The 26,178-nt window shown below is 43.7% G+C and overlaps 1 protein-coding gene across 1 annotated transcript in view; it reads left to right on the top strand.

Annotated features, from left to right (window-relative positions):
* The window catches only part of COL22A1 (collagen type XXII alpha 1 chain), a 194,095-nt gene that overhangs the window by 41,465 nt on the left and 126,452 nt on the right, over positions 1–26,178 (top strand). The window contains exon 4 of the mRNA XM_081204329.1: positions 21,560–21,634. Within this exon, the coding sequence (XP_081060455.1) occupies positions 21,560–21,634 (75 nt within the window). The remainder of the gene's footprint in view (positions 1–21,559; positions 21,635–26,178) is intronic.

The following is a 26,178-nucleotide window of genomic DNA, read 5'->3' as shown; positions in this document are numbered from 1 at the left end:
CTTTGACAAAGTACGGTGAAGCGTGGCAAGTGTCTGAAACTCTCGTGGCCTTTACATGTGGTATTCAGGATTATTTCTTTAAATGTGGTGTTGGGATAGTAGAAAAGTATGCTCCTGCTATCCTGCACTAGCCTGTTCCAGACCCCAGAACCTAAATTCTGAACTTTAGAATCCAGATCCTGAGGACCAATTAACTTTCCCCAGTCCCTGCATTTCCAGGGCAGGAAAAGTTTGTCCTGCAGATATAGATGTGAGAAGAAGCACAGCTTGGAACATCCTCTTGATATGTATGAAGATTCAGGTGTAACCAGGGATGCTTGAGCTCCATTTTTTCCAGCTTTTGATATGAACTAACCAGAACTGCACTTCTCAAATGAATGTACAGATTGGAATATCATTTTGATTTTGCACTGTTCTCAGCTTAACAAAGGGTCCAAAATGTATATTTGGGGGAGGGGAATACATTTCCAAATGCATTTTGGGAGAGACATCTTCTCTTTGATCCTTACCAACAGTCACAGGTTCTTCTTCTTCTTTGGCAATCACTCATTACTGAGTAAGATTGTCTTCCATGAACACAGTTTTAACAGTGAGCCCATAAGTGACAGTGGAGGCCAATTCTGGATCCATATGTCCTTCCACAGTGGGGACATAGGTTTCCAGGTGGGAGTTGATTACAGTGAGGGTTTGCCAAATGTGCCTTCCTCTTAGCATGCTTCTCCTTTCCGTCCTGAGTTCAAATGTCTTCCAACCCATGACACCTTTGGTAAGGGCTGTTCTCCAATTGGAGTGCTCACAGGCCAGTGTTTCCCAGTTGTCGGTGTTTATACTACATTTCTTTTAGATTTTCCTTGAGAGAGTTTTTTTTGTTGACCACCAGTATTACGCTTTCCATTTTTAAGTTCGGAATAGAATAGTTGCTTTGGAAGACAAACTTCAGGCATCCGCAAAACATGGCCAGTCCAACAAAGTTGGTGTTGAAGAATCATTGCTTCGACACTTGTGATCCTTGCTTCTTCCAGTACACTGGCATTAGTTCGCCTGTCTTCCCAAGTGATGTGTAAAAATTTTCAGAGACAACATTGATGGAATCTTTCAAAAGATTCCAACAGGTTCTGCACAGGGTTGCTGGCATTCATCTGTCTCAAGAGATAATGGATTGTGCTTCTGGGGGGTGAAGTGAAACTGCTGCGTTTGCAACACTGAAGTGACCTCCCCAGGGCACAAGCCTGGTTGTGTGAATGGAAGTCCTGGGCTCCCAGACGACAAGACCCTCCTCTCAGTCTTGCTGATGTGGTCCAAAGAAAAACAGAGCAGAACAAGAAGTATAATAATATGATAACAACTGGGCTGCAGGAGTTGCCAGAAGGAAGCATGCAAGGCACCATCCAACTGTCTTAAGGACTCCATTCTGGATTTGTGAAGAGTTGACTCCTTAGCCACATCTTCTCCTGAAGATATCCTGCAAGGCAGCAGAGGTTTAGGGTATGAGTTTTCATTCTCCTAGAGAGACTACCTTTCCAGGTTGATGAGCAGTTGATGAGCATTATCTGCCCCTAACTTCCCTCTACAGAACTTGCAGAAACTGCCTTCTTAACCACTGGACCTATTATTGATCTCATCTGGTCAATCCAGTGGTGGCTGTTGTCACTTGTGGGGGAAACACTTCTGCCTGTATTACAAGAGTTTCTGCCTGTTAAGAAATCCTCCTAGAATGGACCCTGTGCAATATTGTAAAGTGATGACTACATTGGCGTGGATCCATCTGGGATGAGTTCCTTCAATCTTCACTCTCTGATTTTGTTCCCACAACATTTCCCCCATTCCCATAGAAAGAAAATAAAGGCTGGGTATCGGAAGAATAAGGCTCCTGAAATAGATGAAAATTTCCCCAAACCTCAAATTGTCCCACAAACAACAACAACAAAAACAACGTCTTGTAGCCTACCTCTGGTAAAACCCCCAGTTTCAAAGTTAATTCACAGAGGGCATTGGGAAACTCAACAATCTCTACCTAGGATGTAATTGTGCAAGGAAGCCCAGCTATGCTGATCAAATTTTTTTATGTATGTTTTTTGGGACCACAAAGGGGGCAGCAGCAACCACATCGCTTGAGATACTCGTTGAATTGGCTTCTGCCAGGCTGTACTCTTTGATTTTGAGGAGCTGCCTTTTCCAGATACATTTTCTGGAATGGAATTCAAAATGTCAGGATCAGCTACACTTCAGGATGCAGAGTTCTGGAATTTTGCAAGTGAGATGAAGGAGCTTGGGGAGTTTCTTGACACAGCCCAGATAACAGCTTTGTCCCTTGATTCTACTGAGCATGTGTCATAGGTCTTGGGCTTTCAGAGGAGTCAGTTAGTGGCGACAGGCTTTCCTCAGCTGGTTGCAAAGAGCGCTGGACTTGTGAGTAGGCCTCCTTCCTTCCAGCATGGAGGCGAAGTGTTAATGTGCTGGGCAGGCGGGCTCCAGAATCCTCCTCTGAGGGCCTTCCCTTGAACGTACACTTCCCCCCTCTGTGGACACATCATCGTCAACTTCTCCTCACACCATTGACCTGTCAAGATTCTTGCTGGGCAAACAACACAGGGTGTTCAATCCGGCCGTGACCTCTAGGAACTGGCAGCTGCAGAAGTCTGACCTGCTCATACATCCCTCCGGGGTTGGCGTGCTACTGGGCTTCAGGAAGGCGATTTGTCTTTGTTTCATTTAGGGATCTGACAGAGCTTCACCGACTCCAAGGTTTCGTTGCCAAGCCAGACGAGGTCAAGCTGTGCAGAAGCAGAAGCAACCTTGGGACTCTATACTTACTAGGGACAGCTGTGTTCAGGGCCCATATTGGACAGAAACAGCTCTGCTGTGTGTGGTGCTGATTTACTGCAGTGTGTTCTGTGACCATCTGACAATTAAACTGCTGAATGTGTGGTTGAATAATATTATGTTGTTGTGTTTTTTTTTTTAAAAAAAAATATGACATACTTTTTTGGTTTTTTGTTCTTCTCTGAAAATTAGCTAAATTCAGGATATCAGAAAATAAAGCCAGAGTTTTATTTAGTTGATTGCAGGGGCCAGATCTGAATGTGAAACTTCTTGGTTATGGTTATCAGTCTTGGTCATTAAGACACTCTTTGAATTGTAGTTCTGTGTGGGGAATAGGGGTCTTCTCACAGCTCTCAGCAACCTTTACAAACTACAGTTCCCAAGATTCTCTGGGGTCAATCATAGAATCATAGAGTTGGAAGAGACCACAAGGGCCATCGAGTCCAACCCCCTGCCAAGCAGGAAACACCATCAGAGCACTCCTGACATATGGTTGTCAAGCCTCTGCTTAAAGACCTCCAAAGAAGGAGACTCCACCACACTTCTTGGCAGCAAATTCCACTGTCGAACAACTCTTACTGTCAGGAAGTTCTTCCTAATGTTTAGGTGGAATCTTCTTTCTTGTAGTTTGGATCCATTGCTCCGTGTCCGCTTCTCTGGAGCAGCAGAAAACAACCTTTCTCCCTCCTCTATGCGACATCCTTTTATATATTTGAACATGGCTATCATATCACCCCTTAACCTCCTCTTCTCCAGGCTAAACATGCCCAGCTCCCTTAGCCGTTCCTCATAAGGCATCGTTTCCAGGCCTTTGACCATTTTGGTTGCCCTCCTCTGGACATGTTCCAGTTTGTCAGTGTCCTTCTTGAATTGTGGTGCCCAGAACTGGACACAGTACTCCAGGTGAGGTCTGACCAGAGCAGAATACAGTGGCACTATTACTTCCCTTGATCTAGACGCTATACTCCTATTGATGCAGCCCAGAATTGCATTGGCTTTTTTAGCTGCCGCGTCACACTGTTGGCTCATGTCAAGTTTGTGGTCAACCAAGACTCCTAGATCCTTTTCACATGTACTGCTCTCAAGCCAGGTGTCACCCATCTTGTATTTGTGCCTCTCATTTTTTTTGCCCAAGTGCAATACTTTACATTTCTCCCTGTTAAAATTCATCTTGTTTGTTTTGGCCCAGTTCTCTAATCTGTCAAGGTCGTTTTGAAGTGTGATCCTGTCCTCTGGGGTGTTAGCCACCCCTCCCAGTTTGGTGTCATCTGCAAATTTGATCAGGATGCCCTTGAGTCCATCATCCAAGTCGTTGATAAAGATGTTGAATAAGACCGGGCCCAAGACAGAACCCTGTGGCACCCCACTAGTCACTCTTCACATTAAATCATGACTGTTTAATGTGGCATAATACAATACCCTCCAACATTTCTCCGATGAAAATAGGGATGCCCTATTCGATACTACAGTGGTACCTCGGATTAAGTACTTAATTCGTTCTGGAAGCCCGTTCTTAACCTGAAACTGTTCTTAACCTGAAGCACCACTTTAGCTAATGGGGCCTCCTGCTGCTGCCGCGCCACCGGAGCACGATTTCTGTTCTCATCCTGAAGCAAAGTTATTAACCTGAAGCACTATTTCTGGGTTAGTAGAGTCTGTAACCTGAAGCGTATGGAACCTGAGGTACCACTGTACTACTACTACTACTAATAAGAATAATAATATTTATACCCCTCCCATCTGACTGGGTTGCCCAGCCACTGTGGGTGGCTTCCAACATATATAAAAACATAAACACTGAAAAAAACTTCCATATGCGTGGCTGCTTTCTAAAGGTCATATAGTTACTGATCTCCTTGTTTCAGGTTGCATAACTCCATACCCTCCAACATTTCTCTGATGAACATAGGGGTGTCCTAAGAAAAAGTGGGACATTCTGGGATCATAGCAGAAACCGGGACTGCTTCTGTAAATCTGGGACTGTCCCTGGAAAATAGGAACACTTTGGAGTATCTATGATATTGCATTAAATGTATAGTGCAGTCAGAAGCAGGGTCACACCACACAACCAAATGAGAATGAAAGACATGCTAACAGAAGCCTGCCAAACTCAGAGAGAGGCGTTGCTTTATTATTTGACAATATAATACACTTCCCTATGATCCACAGCTGTATAGCTATTGAACAAGTTTGTTTAGTGTGGAGGAAGGAGGAGCAATGGGACTGAACTGGAATATGATATTCCTAATTTCCTTGGCCAGTATTTTTCCCTCAAGGACAACTCTGTGTGTATGAAAAGTGTCAGGACATCTGGAAACTTGCTTGGCACTTCCTGGTCCCACTTGTTTGGTTATTTCCCAATAACGGAGCTGTCAGCTGTGCTGCTAAATTTTGCCATCATCAGGGGAAATGTGGGCAGCCTGGGCCAGGGGAAGTGAATATAATTTCCATAAGATTACCAACATTGCTCTCTAAATTGCAGCCTTATTCATCATGGGCAAAAGGGTGGGTATTTATATCGCTGTAGCTGTGGTGTAATGGATGGAGCATCAAACAAGGACTAGTGGGATGGAGATACAAATCTGCCCTCTGCCCTGATGCTCACTAGATGATATTAGACCAGTCATTCCTTCTTCTTGTTGTTGTTGTTGTCGTTTAGTCATGTCTGACTCTTCATGACCCCATGGACCAGAGCATGCCAGGCACTTCTGTCTTCCACTGCCTCCCGCAATTTAGACAAACTCATGCTGGTAGCTTCGAGAACACTGTCCAACCATCTCGTCCTCTGTCGTCCCCTTCTCCTTGTGCCCTCAATCTTTCCCAACATCAGGGTCTTTTCCAGGGAGTCTTCTCTTCTCATGAGGTGGCCAAAGTATTGGAGCCTCAGCTTCAGGATCTGTCCTTCCAGTGAGCACTCAGGGCTGATTTCCTTAAGAATGGGTAGGTTTGATCTTCTTGCTGTCCATGGGACTCTCAAGAGTCTCCTCCAGCACCAGAATTCAAAAGCATCAATTCTTCCATTCCTTCTTACTTCCCTTACTTTGCATGGTGATTGTGAGGATACAATGAAAAGAAGTTAACCACATACATCATAGTGGGGAGGTGGAACCTTACCTCCCTACCATCATAGGCCAACTTTGGCAGGTGGGTGGGGCTGCCCACCTGTCAGTCACCTTACACCAGTTGATTGGCAGTGCCTGAAGACCCAGCATGAGCTGTGCCTTTACCTGCCCCTACATCTGATGTCATATATAATGTTAGTCGTTCTGCTGGTGGGAGTGGCTTGCCTGAAATGGCCTGATGGGCCAAATGGGCCTGATTAGACCCTTGGGTTGAAGGTTCCCCACTACTGATGTACACCACCTTATTCTTTCATTGCAGGGGTTGGACTAGATGATCTGTGGGTCCCTTTAAGCTTCACAATTCTATGATTCTAGGAGACGAAAGGGCAGGAGAAGGAAGGAAGGAAGGAAGGAAGGAAGGAAGGAAGGAAGGAAGGGAGGAAGGAAGGAAGGAAGGAATACTTTGGGCTTCCATAGTGGATGTATAATGGTGCTATTGAAATAATAATAATAATAATAATAATAATAATAATAATAATAATAATAATAATAATAATAATAATAATATAATTTATCTATACCCTGCCCATCTGGCTGGGTTTCCCCAGCCACTCTGGGTGACTTCCAACAGAATATTAAAATACAATAACCTATTAAACATTAAAAGCTTCCCTAAACTTATCATGTGTAATAGACTTTTAATATTTAATAGAAGTAGACAGTAGAGGCATGTGGGACTCAAACCACCTCCTGTTTTTTCTCAAAGATGGCAAAAGTTTTGTTCTTTCTTTTGTTCTGCAGAACAGATTTCTGCAAGGCACATTGGTTGCTAAGGAAAATCAAAGTTAACGTTCAATATTATGCTGCTCATAAATGACAGTTTCCTTGTTGAGAATAAGCAGTCTTGTTTGAAAAACCTTTGTGGCTCTAATTTCCAGCCTAACAAAGTTAACACAGCAGCCCTTCATTTCTTATTGACAGAAGCATTAAAGGAATCTTACTTTCGAAAAGTGGGTTTCTGAATCTGGAGTTTGGAACTAAACAGGAAGGAGACAGTTCTTGAGTGGGTGGACAACGCCTCCCCCATTAGAAGTATGTTTTAAGTCTATAGCTGCTACCAAATTTTAGACATTCTTCCTTAAGCAAAACATCTGAGGAATTTTGAGTGAAGCCAAGAGTTCCAATAACAGCCTAACTCCAAAGCAGCTTAACTCATTAGGGATGTGTCAGAAGTGTTATGGAACTGCTATTAGCACCATCCTTGCATTGAGTCCTACCCCTCTCTGATTTGTAATATAAGTTATCCTATGTCCTCACATCATTTTACCAAGTCAAGTCTCCACCCTGGCGAGTTACAGCCAATTAATGTGCCATACACACACATATAGTGTGGTGACATCAAGACCCAAGATGAGCTTAATTACTTTTTTCAGAAGGCGAGAACTCAACCCAAGTTTGCTTATTTTTAGGGTGGATCAGTGTGCGTTCTCTGTAAGTTCTGCTGTAAGACTTCTCCCATAGACATCTGGCTGTCCCTTGTGAGAACACAATGCTAGTCCAAATGGACCTCTGGCCTGATCCAGCACTGCTGTCCTTGGGTTCTATTAATGTAAGGTTTCTCATGTGAGTTCTTTAACAGCTATCCTGTCTATCTATGTTAGCTAGACTTCCACAACAAATTGATCACTGTAGACTGAATTTGACCATGTTCACATGGGCATTTTTTTTCAGCCTTTCATTTGTTTCACTTCTTCTGATCAGATAAGCTCCTTACCAATAGTCGGATCCTATACGTATCCAGTACCATCTGTTGGGAAAACTGCAAGGTTCCATCCCCTCCCAGGGTTTGGGGCTGCACATTCCATCTAGTAAGGAATTTGCTAACATTAGAATAGATTTTTAAAATATCACTGGCTAGAAGTGAGGGAAGTGTCTGTATTCTGGAAATAAGGTCGCTTTGAGTGGGTATGATACTGTAATTCACCAATGGAGAATTTGTGGCCCTCTAGTTGTTGCTGCAATCCAGTTCCCATCAGCCTCAGCTAGAGAAGAGAAGCTATTTTTTGTTCACATCCTAATGCATAGGAACTGAAACACAGTTATCTTGTTAAAATTGCACTTTTGTCAAGTGGTTCTTCAACCAAATGATGTGTACAAAATGAGCATATAACATACAGAAATACATTGCGTTGGAGGAAGTGCTGGTTTTCCGTTAGCTCTTTAAAAAATAATGAAAAGGAACTGAACTAAAGACTAGACAATGGACAAGCTCTGTGAAACTGAAATTGATAGTTTTCCCCATCCCTGGCCCAAACCAGTGCAGGCAATGGTCAGGATGGTGGGAATCATATTCCAGAAACTTCAGGAGAACTGCAGATTCTCCTCCCCTTCTATGGTTTCCGCTAAAATTATAGCTCTGATTGTTACTGCAAGTTTGCTTTTTGAGCTGATGCATTATGAATTCCTGTGAAGTGTGTGTGTTTGCAGTAGCGAGGGCGGCGGCGGGGGGGGGGGGACGGACGGACGACAAATGCCCATTAGCAATGTATCCATTACCCCAAGCTTCTTATATTTCTCTTGTAATCTCCTTTGGTTTATTCTGGTAAAACCTGACAGCTACACATGTCTGACATTCATTGCAGTCCAGTTCCCGAAGGAGGTTTTGGTTTTTTTGACAGATGAAGGCTTACTTACTGTTGAAAGGAAACAAAAAACAAAGCAAATCTGAAAAGAAAGTCCTAGTTAATGCAGGAGAAGGGCACTGGGTTCTGTTTGTTTGTTTTAGCAAAGATTATGGGTTTAGAGATAAAAACATTTCATACTGCAACAGGAGGAGGAAAAATATTCAGACTTTTACAGATGAAAATAGGGACCTTTGTGTACTGCTAACACCCTAGTTTTTCACATAACTGATTCCTCTATGGGATCATCCATTTCACACTGTGGAATAATATTCTTCACCTTCTCTATTCATCAGCTGAACAGTAATAATTTAGGGGTAGAGAATGCAGTGCCCCTTAACCATCGTTTCTGACCATTGATCATGATGACTGACACTGATGGGTGAGACTGACTGATGGGAGTTGGCATTCTTTCACAATTTTGATGGCTTTAGAATAGGATTATACAAATTTATAGAGAATAGGGCTTTCAAGGGCCACATAGTAAAATTACTATTATTATTATGGAATAGGGTGTCCCTATTTTCTTCAGAGGAATGTTGAAGGGTATGAATCAGAGTTTTGAGGGGGGGAATGGCCTCTATATTATGGGAGGGGAGCACGTTTTGTGTGGAAAAACAATTATGTGATTTGGAAGATACGAAGAGAGAGATGATGTGTTCTTAGAATGATAGAATTGCAGAATTGTAGACCCCCAAGGCTCATCTAGCAGGAAACTCTGCTAAAGCATCCATAACAGATGGATCCATGTTGATTAAGGGCAACTGAATGACCTTTTTTTATGGGGGCTCTGATGTGGTAGGGGTAGTGGATTTGCTTATTTGTAGGAATGCCTGCTGTTTCTTGGGGCAGCACTCCCTACACTTGATCTTCTTATGATATCCTCACAATATTGACCTTATTGACAAAAATATAATTAGAGCATAAGCAGAAGAAACAATAATGCAGCAAGAGAATTTTGGGAAGCGAAGAAATGTCATATTGATTTGACTCAAGCCTGCAAAACCCATTTGATTTCAGCTGCCAAGTTTGACTGGAGGGACCAGAAAAGGCCTTTAGATGCTCATAACCAGTGGAGCATTCTACTGATCTGGTCTTCTGCTGAACCACTGCAACATTCTGGGCCTTTTTGTTTTGCTGCTCAGTTTTTGCCTGCGTTCTGCGCCGAAGGCAGAAGCCAAATGACAATAGCAGATGCTGGCCTGCCTTGCCTTTAATTTTGCCTCTGGAAATAGCACTTAGACTGGAGCTCCAGCTGGCACTGATTGATGTGCTGCCCGATTGGCACTCGTTCCGTACAGGCACAAGTGGCTGAGCTGTGAAACTTACAGGCTTAGATTTTATAGGAAGGCACTCAGTCACTGTAATTGTTTGTCTGTTCCCTATAATTTACAGCAGGCGAAGCAGTGATAAAACACTAGCTGGTTTTAGGTGAGCATGAGTGGTTTCATACCATCTTCCTCCTTCTTTTGATTTCTGTTAACGTGACCTTAGCTATTCAGCTAAAAGTTACTGAAAGTTGCTTTTCTTTTCTTCCTGCTTTTGTGAGTGCAAGTGATGTTTTTTCCGCAGTAAATAATCAGGTGTATAGTTTACACTCTTGGTGCCATGCAAGACATGCAACAATGTTTGTAAGAACAGGAACATTGCTGCCTGACGACAGCACACTTAAGATCTTGGAACAAGAGGTTTTGCGCGTCGAGGTCCCCAAGACACCCCCCAAAGAAAAACACTATTGACACTTAATTTTTGTTTAAGGTTTTTGGCATAATTTTGGGCACAACTTTATTCAAATTACAGCAATGTGAGTGGTTGCTTAGGCATTGGTAGCACTAACTGACCCCGCACGGGGACAGCTCTGACATTCGCACCCCCCACGAAGTCAGAAAGGGTAAGTCGCCTGGGGAGAGAGACGGGACTGGGAACCATGCCTCACCTCTCCCCAGAATGCTCCCAGGGGCTCTTGCATGGTCCTAGCCCCTTGCCAGGCGGTTTCAGACAAAAGCATGGGGAGCCCCTGGGTTCCTTTAATGGAAAACCCTTGCAGCAGCAGCAGTATTTTGGAGGGGCAGGCACAGCCAAATCCATACCCCTCCACCAACCAATTCCCAGACCAATGCCTAACCGCAACCTTACAAGTTGTGACGATTTGCTACACAGTAGGCAAAATCAAATGGCACACACTAATCAGCCAAATGGACAAAATTCCTACCGGGCCCCTGCCCCAAAGCAGACGACCCCATGACAGGCATAGCAAGGTCAAGCAAACAGCCTAAAATTAGGGAGGGGAGGGCGGGTGATCCGAAGCACGCAGCGAAAAGAGGAAGTTCGTCACTGTGTGCATTGCATTTAACAAATAGGGCTGTCAATCAATAAATGGCAACATATAAATCTCCCCAGTAACAGCCCGCCCCTGCTTAAAGATGGCCAAACTCTTTTGCCCAGCAACAGTGAGGTGTCTTGTCATCCCCAACTGCAACCCGTGCTCTCCATGAGGGAGAACACGCTTTATCAATATTAGCAGAGTCACCACTTAAATTGGGCAAACCAGGTTCATAGTTCCTTCTGACTGTCGGTGCTGCATTTTTACCCAATATGTTCTAATTGTCGGATTCTTAAGCCTTATCAGAGGAAACTGGCCACTCTCCAGGCACTCGGCTTAAGCTCCTTGTTGACCTCCCCGTCTGCGTCTCCCGGCAGGATCAGGCTAGGTCACTATCGGCGATCCTCCTCAAGCGTGAGAAGAACACACCACTCTTCCCTCCTCCCTGCCTCCCCCAGGGAGGGGAAAGAGACAGACAGAAATGTATTTACATGTCTTTATTTCTGTCCTTGCAGCAGTACAGAGAAATGCGTCTGTACTCATCAGACTCCAACAGTAGAGAGATTAACTCCACCCCTGTACTTCCAGTACAGGTCAGATGACACTCTGAGCTAACATCCGGTGCTCAGTACAGTGAATAGACTGCCCCTTTGTTCCCATGGTACAGTCCCAAACATCAACATCCTGTTTTGCATTCCAGCAACTTGCAGCTCGCTCTCGCATTGCTGCTTTTCCGTAACACTAATAATACATATACAAAATGGCATGAAAGTTGAAGGTTGTATCCAACACAGTCAGCACAAGGATTCACACTTGTGCAATGAAACATTCTCTGCTTATTCTCCAAATCTGTTCTAGGGGTTCCCTCAACCCTCCAGAACAAATTTGGGGAGGGTATGAGGGGGAATGAGAAGTCCTGTTGAACAAATAGAAATCCTTGTGCTGATGGGACAAGGTAGTTGAATACCACCCTAAATACACAATAAGAATAATAAAATGTACTGTATCTAAGAACCCCATCATGGTGATAACAACCTGTATAGGTGTAAAATATCAATGCACAGCTGTTTTCAAGGTATTGGACTGTGAGCTTCCAGGGGGCTGCAGTATGGGGAAGAAAGTGGAGGAATTGGACAATGGCAGTGCCAATTCCCTCTTAAACATTTTGTCAAGGAGCCAAAGGTAATTCAACCATAATGTCACAAAATAGCAAACAAGCTTTCAAGTCCTGAGAAATCTTCATCAGGCTGGATGTTACTCCTGTAGTGTGTTTTTAGCTTGTAGACTACAGTGATACCTCGGGTTAAGTATTTAATTCGTTCCGGAGGTCTGTTCTTAACCTGAAACTGTTCTTAACCTGAAGCACCACTTCAGCTAATGGGGCCTCCCACTGCTGCCGTGCCGCCGGAGCACGATATCTGTTCTCATCCTGAAGCAAAGTTCTTAACCCGAGGTACTATTTCTGGGTTAGCGGAGTCTTTAACCTGAAGCATATGTAACCTGAAGCGTATGTAACCCGAGGTACCACTGTAATGAAGAATTCTGGGAAATTCAAAGCTTGCATACTATTTTGTGGCATCTTGCTTGATCAGGTATTGCCCTAATGCATATTTTATACAGTCGTACCTTGGTTCTGGAATGCCTTGTGACCTGAATGTTTTGGCTCCTGAACACTGCAAACCCAGAAGTGAGTGTTCCGGTTTGCAAATGCTTTTTGGAAGCCAAACATCCCACGCGGCTTCCACGGCTTCTGATTGAGTGCATGAAGCTCCTGCAGCCAATTGGTAGCCGCACCTTGGTTTTCAAACGTTTTCTGAAGTCGGACTGACTTCCGGAACATATTCCATTTGAGAACCAACGTATGACCATACTTATACTAATGTCATAACCTTCCAACATTTCTCCGCAGAAAATAGGGATGTCCCATTCCACAAGGATAATTTTACTATTTATACTCCACACATCTTACTGGGTTGTCCCAGCCACCCTGGTCAGCTTCCAACATATATAAAAACATAATGAAATATGAAACATTAAAAAGCAACTTCCCTATACAGGATTGCCTTCAAACAGCTTGGGGGTCGAATAATTCCATACCCTCCAACATTTTTCCAATGAAAATAGGGACACCCTAAGGAAAAGTGGGACATTCCAGGATCAAAACAGAAACTGGGATGGCTTCTCTAAATCAGGGATGTCCCTGGAAAATAGGGACACTTGGAGGATCTGTAATGTTGTCAAAAAGGGCCCGAGGGCATGATTTAGGTTTGATGAGGCCCTAAGCTACTGAAGGTAATGGGGCCCTTTATATGTGATATTTTAGGGAGCAGACTAGCAGGCGATGCCCATTACTTACATAATAGTACACAACACAACACAAAACACTGTTGCTGTATGTAGGTTTTATTTTATTTCTTTTTTATCTTATATTTTGGAAATGTACATCCAGGTTTTTTTTCCTTTAAATTTTTTTGGGGGCCCCAAGAGAGTGGGGCCATAAGCTATAGCTTGTTATCTTATATGTAAATCCGGCAATGACAGGGCCCCCTTGTTGTTTGTGTGTGTGTGTGTGTGTGTGTGTGTGTGAGAGAGAGAGAGAGAGAGAGAGAGAGAGAGAGAGAGAGCGCGCCTTGGTTTGGAGGAGAATCATATCATTATGTAGAAGAGAATAAAGGTAAAGGGACCCCTAACCATTAGGTCCAGTCGTGGCCAACTCTGGGGTTGTGGAGCTCATCTTGCTTTACTGGCCGAGGGAGCCGGTGTAGTTTCCGGGTCATGTGGCCAGCAGGACTAAGCCGTTTCTGGCGAACCAGCGCAGCACACGGAAACGCCGTTTACCTTCCCGCTGGAGCGGTACCTATTTATCTACTTGCACTTTGACGTGCTTTCGAACTGCTAGGTTGGCAGGAGCAGGGACCGGGCAATGGGAGCTCACCCCGTCGCAGGGATTCAAACCGCTGACCTTCTGATCAGCAACAAGAGCACTTTTATTAGAAGAAGTCACCAGTGAGAAACAAAAATAAACTGTCACTTTGCGTTGTCACGTTCTCTATAGGAATGGATTGTATGAATTCAGTAAGTTCAGATACCTGCTAAGAGATATCCAGTGACCTGTCAGAGCACAGGGTTGAAATGGCTAGTTCATTGGAAAAGGTATGAACGGATGTAGCTGCCTAATCCTGTGTCAGATCAATGGGCTGCCTAGATCAATACTGTGTACTCTGACTGGTAGTTGCTCTTCAGGGTTCCAGGGAGAAGTAGTTCCTAATACATGATGTCTGAGATTTTTCTTTAAACTGAGATGCTAAAGAATGTGGATGTAGTCTACCACTGATCAACGGCCTCTCCCCCCAAATAGCACCCCTTGCACCCCAGATGCATGACCAAAGCTGGGATCTGGAAGGAAACAATGGGCTCATTATTCCTGCCCCTGATCTTTGGGGAATACCAGACAACCCAAAGCACAAAATTCCCCAGTATCGATTGGTCTCACCTAATAACCCAACTGAGCTCTCTGTCAATGCTTCCAGTTAATTAAAGGCCACAAGACCTTGAGTTGAATCTTGTAAGCTTCAGTGCGTGCTGCCTCAGAGGCCCATACGTCTCCATAGCAATGACCTCACCTCTGCCTCTATCGGTGTCTGGCCTCCTGTTTCTCGTCACCCTTCATTTCCTCAGATCAATTCCAGTTCCCGCTCCTTTGATGGCCAGCTGGTAGGGACAAGGAACTTAGATCAGCGCTTGTTAGTGAGGGAGGAGGCTTGTTTCTCTTGGCGCTGGCTACTTGAGCTTGCGTTGGAGGGAAGGAAACTGTCTCACGTTGAGGTGGAATGTTTGAGAGTCTGAATTTTTGTCCCCCATGTCTCAGGTGCAAATGGGGGACGGGTCTGTTTTGGCTTCCTGTTCAATTTGATCCTTTCTGGTCTGAACATTCCACCCTGAAATATACAGTGGTACCTCAGGTTACAGACTCCGCTAACCCAGAAATAGTACCTCAGATTAAGAACTTTGCTTCAGGATGAGAACAGAAATCGTGCTCTGGCGGCGCAGCGGCAGCAGGAGCCCCCATTAACCAAAGTGATACCTCAGGTTAAGAACAGTTTCAGGTTAAGAACAGACCTCCAGAACGAATTAAGTTCTTAACCTGATGTACCACTGTACAAACTGAAACATATCTATTCTTTGAAACTCACAGTTCTCCAAATTTTATGGTGTGATTCTCTAACCAGAAACCATGTCCAAAGATGAGTAGATTAGGGGAAAGTATATATATTAGTGGAAGTATATATATTAGTGAAATGAACCTACCAACATGACACTGAGATCCAACACCAAGGGCATTCTGGCAGCTCCCTCACTGTGAGATTACAGGGAACCAGGCAGAGGGCCTTTTCAGTAGTGGCACCCACCCTGTGCAATGCCCTCCCCTCAGGTGTCAAGGAAATAAAACTAACTGAATTTTAGAAGACATCTGAAGGCATCCCTGTTTAGGGACGTTTTTAATGTTTGATATTTTATTCTGTTTTTAATCTGTTGGGAGCTGCCCAGAGTGGCTGGGGAAACCCAGCTGGATGGGTGGGGTATAAACAACAACAACAGAGGAAATTACTTGCAAATATATATATATGCAGGCTAGGCAAAATGTTTGTAAGGACTTAAACAAAAAACAACAAACTGATGCAGAAATGCCAAAGACTCAGTTTAACATTGGCAAAATAGAAAGTGAACTAGGTTTATCCACCCCAAGTCTCAGGGGGACTGTTTATAGGCATGTCACTGGATGACACATCTGCACACCCATTAAAATGTGCCACAGGAAACCGGAGTTGTCATATAGTCCATGCTTGTAATGCAGAATGATGGCATCTGCAGAAAGAGCTATTCTTGAACACTTACATGTGGTAAGGGCAGGGATAGAAGGGTCAGGCTGGGGAGGCAGTCTCCACCATTCCTCCTCTGACAGCATCGAGCTTGGGGGGAAGGTTGTGTAAATGAAGCAAGCATTCCACCTTCCATCAAATACCCACTGGACTCATAGGGCTGAAACTTAATCCTCAGTGGGGTAAAAGCCTAGCTTCGTATGGTACATGGGGACACTAATTGCTCAGTGCACCTCTAGAAAAGAAAAGAAAAGTTTTTTTATTCAAAATTATATCATCCTTGTCCCCCCCCCCATTTTTCCTCCCTCCCCCCACCCTCCCACACAAACCCCACCCACCCCCACTCCCCGACTTCCCTCAGTTCCAGTTTTTGGTTTATCTGAGACTGCTGTTTTCTGCATGTTACAAAGTTGTATAGCTCCCCAAACTATTTAGCTGATTATTATCAATAAAAAGTTTGTGAATGTTTATTCAAAACCTGCCAAGGAGTCCAGTTCGCTTTGTTGCATCTTCAAATACTTTATAAAGGGTTCCCATTCATCCTTAAAGTCACAGTTATCCTTGTCCCATAGCTTATATGTCAGTTTTGCATAGTCCGTCAATTTTTCTTGCCATGATTCCTTAGTTGGGGTTTCTTCAGTCTTCCATCCTTGTACTACCAGAACTCTCGCGGCTGTTGTCGTATACATGAATATGTTTTTCAGCTTTTTTGGCAGGTCTTTCCTTACAATCCCCAACAAAAATGCCTCGGGTTTTTTTTTAACAAATGTTAAATGGAGCATTTTCTTCAATTCATTATATATCATTTCCCATTTTTTTTTAAAAAAAAATTACATAACAATCCCACCACATATGATAAAAATGTCCCTTCCTTTTCCTTACACTTCCAACATATATTTGAACTAGTTTTGTACATTTCCCCTAACTGCACTGGTGTTGTGTACCATCTAAGAAAACTCTTTTTCAATGAGGAAAAGACTGGAAGGAAAAACTATGCTGGAAATAAGTGTGTTTGTGTGTGGAAAGCCTGTGCTCAGCTGGTGTTCCATTTAGGGTGTTTTATGATGCTTTCTTGCTATTTGCAATTGATATGTCGCCGCCTGTTGCTGTGCCTTCTTCCTGCCCGGGTTAGTCATCAGGCAAGCATGCTGTCTGCTTTGGTGATTGATCCCATTCTTAAGGATTGCCTTGCAGCCAAAGGAGGTCAGTGGACAGGGCTGTAAACAGTCCTATAAAATACATGGAAATTCTGAGGGTGACCTCATCTAGACATCTGAAAGGCACTTGGAAATAAGTGAAGAAGTGACCTGCCACCCTATAGAGGCAGGTCTTTCTTGTCTTCTTCCACCATACCCGCTTCCTGACTGCTAATGCATATTGATAAAGACTGATAAAGGACTCTCCTTCCTTGGAGGTTTTTAAGCAGAAGTTAGATGGCTATCTGTCATGGATGCTTTAGCTGTGATAACTGCATTTCAGGATTAGATGACCCTCGGGGTCCTTTCCAACTCTGATTCCATGATTCTATGACTTCATGAGTTCAGGCATAGAATCATAGAATTGTAGAGTTGGACGGGACCCTGTGACTCATCATCCAACTCCCTGAAATGCAGGAATATGCAGCTGTTGCATACAGAGATTGAACCTGCAACCTTGTTATCAGCACCATGCTCTAATCGACTGAGCTATCCAGGTCATGTGCAAGACATCAATACTACAGTGGTACCTTGGTTTACGAACTTAATCTGTTCTGGAAGTCCGTTCTTAAACCAAAGCCTTCTTAAACCAAGGCATGCTTTCCCATAGCAGCGGGGGACTCAATTTACAAACGGAACACACTCAACAGGAAGTGAAACATGTTCTGCTTCCAAGGCAAAGTTCACAACCGAAACACCTATTTCTGGGTTTGCAGCATTCTTAATCCAAGTTGTTCATAAACTAAGCTGTTCTTAAACCAAGGTAGCACTGTACTCATGCTTCAAGGCAGAACTCAACTCGGGGACAGGCATGGCTACCAGATACTCAGGATGGCAGTAACAGGGTTGTGATGGCCTGAGCTTGCCTTCCATCCCCAAGCATTTTCCATACACACTGAGGGGGTGCAGGCCATTTATTTGTTTGTTTAAAACATCATCTTCTTTTTTTCTAACTCTGCTCTTCAGCCAAAAAAAGGCTCTCAGAGCTGCTTACAGATCACAAAAAAGGAAGACCGCCCAGAGACATACTGTCTAAAAAAAAGACATGGCTCAAAAGGGAACTGGATTGGGAGGGAAGAGGTGTTCTGATAGTGACTATCTGGAATGGAAATATTTCCTGGAAAAGAAGAGCCAAATATTTGTGGTCTTCCAAGGCAGCTTGTGGAGAAATTGTGTTAACACCAGCCCTCCTATTTAGCCGATGAACTGAGTGGCTGATGTATCTGAATGTAGCACTCAGCAGTTGAGTTGCCCATTGACTAAAAGCTTGTCCCTTGGTAAACTTTGTGTAAGCTGTACACTTATTTTGAACCTATTTTCTGTCACACCATGACACTCGCTCTCCTACTCCACCCTCGCTCCATGCCGCAGGCACAATACATCATGCTGGGCTGGAAACCCATTTGGAACTCTTTCAGAGCGTACAGCCACATTTTTTTTAATTCTCGCATTGGCTCAGCAGTTCCCATCCTTTTCAACTGTGGCCCTGGCCTGGTGGAATGCTCTCTCACAAGAGACCAGGGCCCTGCAAGATTTGACATCCTTCCGCAGGGCCTGCAAGATGGAGCTATTCCACCAGGCCTTTGGTCAGGGTTCAGTCTGACTCATTTTCTCTTTGCATAAGAACAAGCACGAAGGAGGTTTCCCAGCCCACTCACAGGTCCTTATAAATATCAGTGGAAACAGTTGGTCCTGGCGAGTATTAACCGCTTTCAATTTTAACCTGAGGGTTGTCATTTGTCCAGTTTTAACTTTAACTTTAATTTATTTGAATTAATTTTGGGATGCATTTTAATCAATTGATTGCTTGTTTTATGCATATTGTATTATTTATATGATGTTAGCTGCTCTGAGCCCAGCTATGGCCAGGGAGGGCGGGATACAAATAAAAAAATATTATTATTATTGCCTTCTCTGTGTCAACTTTTTGATCATAAGTTCCTGAGGGTAGTGGCCTTCCTTCCTTCCTTCCTGTCTTTACTCTGTAAAGGGCAATCCACATTCAGGGTATTCCTGAATTCTCCTCGAATTTGAAGATCTATTTGACGGTGTCCTCTATATGATGGCGTCCTCTATTTCAGGAGTGGGGAGCCCTTGTTGTTGCACTGTAAGTCCCATCATCATATCTGACCATAGGAGCCAATTCCTAGGGGCTGCGGGGGCTTCAGCCCCCACAATAAAATATTTGAGGGGGCCAGAGACCCGCCCTCAAAGTTGATGGGCACTCCCAATCAAATTGTGTGCGTGCGCTGCATCATATGATTATTATGTGGGGCAGGGCTTACCTGGTCCCCCACAATATTTTATTCAAGTTGGCACCCCTGCCCTGGACCATTAGCCATACCGGTTAGGGTTGATGAGAGCTGGAGTCTCCCCACCCTAAGGTGTTTGAAGGCCAATCCAGTCTATGTTCTGTTGAAAGTACCAGAAGAGTGGAGAAGAGGGCCCTTGAGTTTGTCTATCAATAGCACCTGGACAGCAGATTGATCCAGTGCATGCCACCTGGTCACAGTTGCCCCCCCCCCCAACCATAATGAGATGCATTATATTTCTATCATATTCATTATTTCTAAATTTTCATCTATACATATAAATCAGCATATTCCTTGCAAATTTTGTCATCATTTTTGGGGGGATGAATTTCCTCTTTTCTCTCAATGTGTAATTGGCCAATCTGCTAATAATAATCATCAAGTGATAACCTTCACCCCATAGGGAAAAGCAGGTGAATGTCAGATCCCACTAAGCAGATGTTCTAATAAATACAGCTCTGTGTTCTGGACATTTCTTGACAATGTGGCAAAAGTGCCATTTCGCCCCTCACATTTGCGGAAATGCGGTTAAGAGCAGCCTGCTGTGAAGCCTCGAGCTGGATTCATCCACCCACAGTAACTTGGTGCAATTGGTTGATGTTTCCCATATGCTAACAAAATGCCTACAGCTGTTGGGATAATAGAAGTGATTTATCAGCAGCAGCTTCCAAAGCATCCGGCTGGCCCATTTAATAATGGCTTTCCTGGTCTAGGAGATACCTGTAGCCAGCAAATCTGTCTTGGTGCCAGGGTTATTGTTTTTTTTTAAAAGTTATTTGGATAACTTTTGTGTTGAGCAAAGGCTCTTTGCAAAGACAGAGAAAAAGGAGAGAAAGAAAGATGGACCCTATTGACAAAGAGAGCACAGGGATTATGGGGAAATGATGGTGTCACAATGGCAAGACAGGAAGAGTCAATTCATAGAATCATCTAACCTGTTCCTTTCATGGCTACTCGTTAAAGCCTCAGGAAATAAATTGGGATCCTGGAAATAGATGGTGTTGTTGGTTCACAACTTCCACTGTGGAAGCTGATTTTTTTAGGGAAACAGAGGGAATGCCACACCGATCACTGTGGTCCACTTTCCTTCCTTCCTTCCTTCTTCTTTGCAACCTGTTCAGGAGGTAGCACTGCCTGTCAGCTTCCTGCTTCTTCGTCTCCGTGATTTTCACTGATTTTCCATTGTTCATTAAATAACTCTGCTTGGTCCATTTTCACCGTTATTCAGAAATTAGCCTTTGCTCTAGGGAAAAACAGCTTAATGTTTTCATACGTGCTTAGCTGGGAGGAAGCAGAAAGAGAGATCTGGAGACACAATTGCAAAACATAAAAAAGTTGCAGCTGTTGAAAGAATATAACAGCATTAAAATCAGATCAGAATCTCTGTTGCACGTTCTCTAGCAATTAACAACCAGGCAGAATGCACCTAAATTCTCTGACATCCATAGCAGAGGTACACTTATTTCAAATGTAGATGGTTCCTGGCCAATACAAACAAGCTTGCTACGTGTAGGGTTACATATATAGTATGCTAGCAGTGGCAATGTTATGGACAATGGTATAGATTGCTTTTGGGAACCCGGTACAGTTCTAACTGCCAGGACTCAGCTATACAGCTGCAAATAAAATGTTTTAAGTGTGTTTTAAGTGCAATATACAATGTGACACTAGATGGCGATGGTGAGCCTTATGGAAAATTCAATGTATTTTTTAAAACGCTTCTTTAAAAAGTTCATTTTCAAAGCAGTTTTTATGTTTCTAGATTCCACCCCAATGAGATTTCATTTTTAAAATGATTTGGGAGAATTTTTCAATTTTAAGTTCTGAAAATTTGTGATTCTGGAGATTGATATGTTTTTATTTATTCTTGGGTTGTCTTGTTTTTATGGCAAGTTATATTTTAATATCCCTTTGTTGCAAAGTTTAAAATTCTGATTGCAAGAAGGAGAATGAATGTTATGGTGCAGTAATTCAGCTCCCGCAGATGGTATGCTCTGAAAACCTCCAGAATGAAACTTTGTCTCCAGAATGGGCTCCATTACGTGATTACCCCAAACCTGCTGCTAATATTAGAGGCAACAGGTTTATGAATTTTGATTGCTGGGAATCACAAGCAGGAGAGAGCACTTTTTGGACTCCTGGCCTTGTGAGCTTCCCAAAGGCATCTGATTAGCCACTGTGATAGTAGGATGCTTGATTAGATGGGTCAAAGTTCCCATTTAGAGGCTGGAATAATTACTTTATTTTTAATGTAAATCTTTTGTTCCCCTTTTTCTTCTCAGATGTGCTGTGTCCCAGTGTCCACGTAGAAGGAGACAGGTTCAAGCACACCAATGGAGAAACTGACGATATTCCAGGTAATGGGGTGCTATCTGCAATATGCTTGGGGTTGGGAATCTCAGTTTCCATCTTCATTTGGCCATTGAGAAGTAACCAAATACACTATAGATCCAGTTAAGGGAGTCCAGATCCTCAGGTGGAACATTTGAAGAATTTCAAGAGAAGCTAAAAGGGTTTCGACAGGAGAAATAGCACAGTGGAAGAAGTAAGTCTGTGAATAACAAGCACACAGAAAATACAGACTTCTGGGCCACATTACACTTGGGGCACAGGTGGTGCTGTGGTTTAAACCTCTTGGGCTTGCCAATCGGAAGGTCAGTAGTTTGAATCCCTGTGACGGAGTGAGCTCCCATTGCTCTGTCCCAGCTCCTGCCAACCTAGCAGTTTGAAGCACGCCAGTGCAAGTAGATAAATAGGTAAATAGGTACCACTGCAGCGGGAAGGTAAATGGCGTTTCCATGAGCTCTGGTTTCTGTCACGGTGTTCTGTTCCACCAGAAGTGGTTTAGTCATGCTGGTCACATGACCTGGAAAGCTGTCTGTGGATAAATGCTGACGCCTTCAGCCTGAAAGTGAGATGAGCGCTGCAACCCCATAGTCATCTTTGACTGGACTTAACCATTCAGGGGTCCTTTACCTTTTTACACTTGGCCATGACTGCATGGTTCTGTCCTTGAGGACAGGGTCTCCCAACCCAAATTACTAACATGGGACCCTATTTTGGAGCTTTATCCCTTTGCCTCTCAATCTAGATTGCAGACCATGAATTTACATCTGCGTTGCGATTTATTTTTATTTTATAAATCCACTTGATAGCCCTAGGTCCTTTTTTGGAATGCAAATTTCAGGTGTGGACTTCCTATTCAAGAACATAACTGTTGTTGGAACTAATATTTAAAGACCCCTCTCCCCATGCAATTTGTCAGATATATGAATCCTTAGTTGTCAGATGATTGAATGCACATACGCATCAGTTATGGGGAACCCGTGTCTCTCCAGGCTATATTTCCCATCATCCTTGGCAATTGGCTATGATATGTTCAACAACATATGGAAGGCCATAGGTTCTCTATCTCAGCTGTACAGGGGGGAAATACATTGAAAGGTCACAAAACCAAAAAATAAAAAATACAAACTTACTAATTCAAAAGGATGTAAAGTGAGGGGGGTGGAGCTGTAGGGCTGTGCATTTAGCCCCACAACTGATACTATGTGGCTCCCATTGCCTTGACCCTTACTATCAAATAATTAGCAAGGGAACATCAAAGACAAGGAACATGATGCGTTAGGGATTGTAGGAAAAGACCTGCCAAGGAAGCTGAAAAATATCTTTATGTACGCAACAACGGCGGCAAGAGTCTTAATAGCACAAGGATGGAAGAATGAGGAAATCCCGACTTAAGAACTATGGCAAGAGAAACTGATGGGCTACGCAGAATTGGCAAAATTGACACATAAACTACGTGACAAGGCAAGGATAACTGTGATGTTAAAGATGAATGGGAACCTTTTACAAAGTACTTAAAGAAACAACAAAGTGAATTGGACTCCTTGGCAGGCTTTGAATAAACACTCACAAACTTTTTATTGACAATAACCAGTCAGACAAATTAAGGATCTATACAGTCTTATAACATGCAGAGAATAGTATTTGTAGATAAACCAGAGATTGGAGCTGAGGGAAGTCAGTGGGGGAGGGGAGGGTGGAACATGATGCACACAGACGTCCTTAGAACATGGAACTCCCCATCTCTTAGAGTTCCAGGGTCAATGGGCACATAAACATGTAGGTTTATTGCCTCACACACCCATGCCTATGTGTGGATAATGAAGAAGACATCTATAATCCAGATCAGGGTCAGAGGAATGGTCTTGTGCCCTTTTACTCATCTGCATGCATAAGGTGTTCAGGGGCTATTTTCTGCCAAGAAATGTTCACAAGGACCATAAGGACCATAACTCAGTGATGGAGCAACTACTTTGCATGAGAAGGTCCAAAGTTCAATTCTGCACACGTAGAGGTGGGCAGAATCTCTGTCTCTAGTACCCTGTGAGCCAGTGTGGACAACACTGAGCTAGGTGGAACAATGTCCTGCTTGGTATAAAATGTCTTCATATATTCCTGTCCTATCTGTAGGCATTATTTGTGCTAGCCATTCACACAACCATGCTAGTTTTGCTATGCTAGTGTAGCATCCACAGTCAGTTTTCTCAGAGGGTTTTCTTTTCCCACATATTTGGTAAAAGCGTTGATAGATTTTAGCCTACAATTAAAACTGGGGATTCATTTTGCTCTGTAGAAATTAGAGGGATTTCTCTGTGCTTCAAAGTATTTTTAAAAAACAAGAAATGGTGTGTGTGTGTGTTTCACCAAGAGTCTAGTGGGCAGACAATGATTGGTTTACCAATATTTGGCTTTGGCTTAGTCTCAAAGGGCAGTCCCGTAGAGAGCAGTTGCAATTTTGGAGATGGTGGTTGCGCAGCAAAGTAAATAAGTTTGTGATTTTTACTGGAGCAGGAGGTTCTGACCTCTCCTCTCGCCGCCTGTGTTTTCTGCAAAGCAGAGGAAGAATAATGAAGTTAAAGTGGAGGCAAATGGAGACACATTGTTCTCTGAAGTTTCTTTTATTAGTATTTTTTATTGCGGGCGCATAACTACAGGAGCCCACAAATAGAGAGAGAGAGAGAGACAAAGAGACAGAGAGAGAGAGGAAAACCGGAACAAGGAGTCTGAGTCAGTGTTAATGACAAAGCATTATGCAGCAACCCCCGGGCAAATTTAACATACTCCTCATGTCTCTGATCCGATGCACAGAAACACCACTAGGGATTTAACAAGCATAGTAATAGCGAGTCGTGACTCAGTCTGAAATCCTGGCTGCAGGTCAATGCCAGGACTGGGGGAAATGGGATGGAAAATAGCTCCCGTGAATTGGTGGGTTTTGCTGTTTCGTCTTGTTATTTTCCATGCAGCATTTATTACCGATGCTCATTTTAAGCAGAAACTTCCATAGAATGTCAGAGGCTACAGAGAGAGGAGTGCTTGGGGGAAGGGAATGCATAGGGATTGTCTTTTACCTCAGTTCTGGGGTGACTCACTCAATGGGGTTAGAATTTTTGTTTTATTTTATTTTTTAAATAAAACTTGTTTTGGGAAATCTGGGGGGGGGGTTCCCCTCTTTCTTCTTCCTCTGATAACATCAGAAGCAGGCATGTGCAGAAGCCCTCTGGGAAATCTTACTCTACTCCATGGCTATCGTTTTGCTTCCCTTGAAATTTGTAAGATAGGGCCAAGCCTGTCTTAAGCATATGTGGCGCTGGGGTGCGAAGATCTGCCTGGTGTCGTCCCCCCCCCCCCAGTTGCCCAGTCCCAGGCATGCAGGAGGGTGGAGCTGGCTGGCCACCTCAGCATCTCGCTGGCTCAGTTTCCCCCCAACTGGCAGCACAGAGCCACCCACAGCAGAAGAGCCCACCGTGGCCCTCCAACCAACAGGTGGGCTCTTCCCCGGACTCAACTCTTGGGCCCCGGACTCTCGGCCTGGCACCCCTGAGACCCGGTGCCCGAGTACCCCGCACCCCTAGCAGCTATGGGTAAGATGGCCCTGGATAGGGCATCTCAGGAAGAACACCCCAATATTTCAGAGGTAAGCTATATACACCCCACTCATTCACACAGGAATTGCCTGAGGAATGGAACATATGAGTGAAATCTAAGAGTTAGTCCATTGATTTCAGTATGGCGTATTCAGGTGCCAGCCTATGTTTATAATCAAAACTGCTTAATCCATCTGGGATTTGCTCTTTTAGGTCTCTGTAGGCGAAGCCATTCCTCCATACATAGATGGCTGGGGCCAGTAGAATAGCTGTCAGACATCTATGGGAGGGCCAATGGACCTAACAACTGTTGTTTAAACTGGCTTTAAGGTTTGGCATACCCTATAACATTTCTCCAATGAAAATAGGATGCCCTATTCTATTATTATTATTATTATTATTATTATTATTATTATTATTATTATTCCCCCGCCACTCTAGGCAGCTTGCAACATATATAAAAGCATAATAAAACATCAAATATTAAAAATCTCCCTATACAGGGCTGCCTTCAGATGTCTTCTAAAGTTTGGATCATTAATAATAATAATAATAATAAATTTTATTTATATCCTGCCCTCCCCAGCCGAAGCCGGGCTCAGGGCGGCTAACAACAATCAAATAATCAGTCAAATAATCACACAATCTAAAAATATTTCATTATAAAAATTAATTAAATCAAATTGATGGCAACCAATTAAGCAAAATTCTGTGCAGATTGCCAGAGGAGGGAGTCAGGCTGCGCCCTGACCAAAAGCCTGGTGGAAGAACTCTGTCTTGCAGGCCCTGCGGAAAGATGTCAGGTCCCGCAGGGCCCTAGTCTCTTGTGACAGAGCGTTCCACCAGATTGGAGCCACAGCCGAGAAGGCCCTGGCTCTAGTTGAGGCCAGCCTAACCTCTCTGAGGCCTGGGACCTTGAGGATGTTATTGTTTGCAGACCGTAGGTTTCTCTGTGGGGCATACCAGGA

The sequence above is a fragment of the Podarcis bocagei genome (genome assembly GCF_964188305.1).
Source record: "Podarcis bocagei genome assembly, chromosome: 8".
Taxonomy (NCBI): Eukaryota; Metazoa; Chordata; class Lepidosauria; order Squamata; family Lacertidae; genus Podarcis; species Podarcis bocagei.
This window is presented reverse-complemented; position numbering and strand designations above follow the sequence as displayed.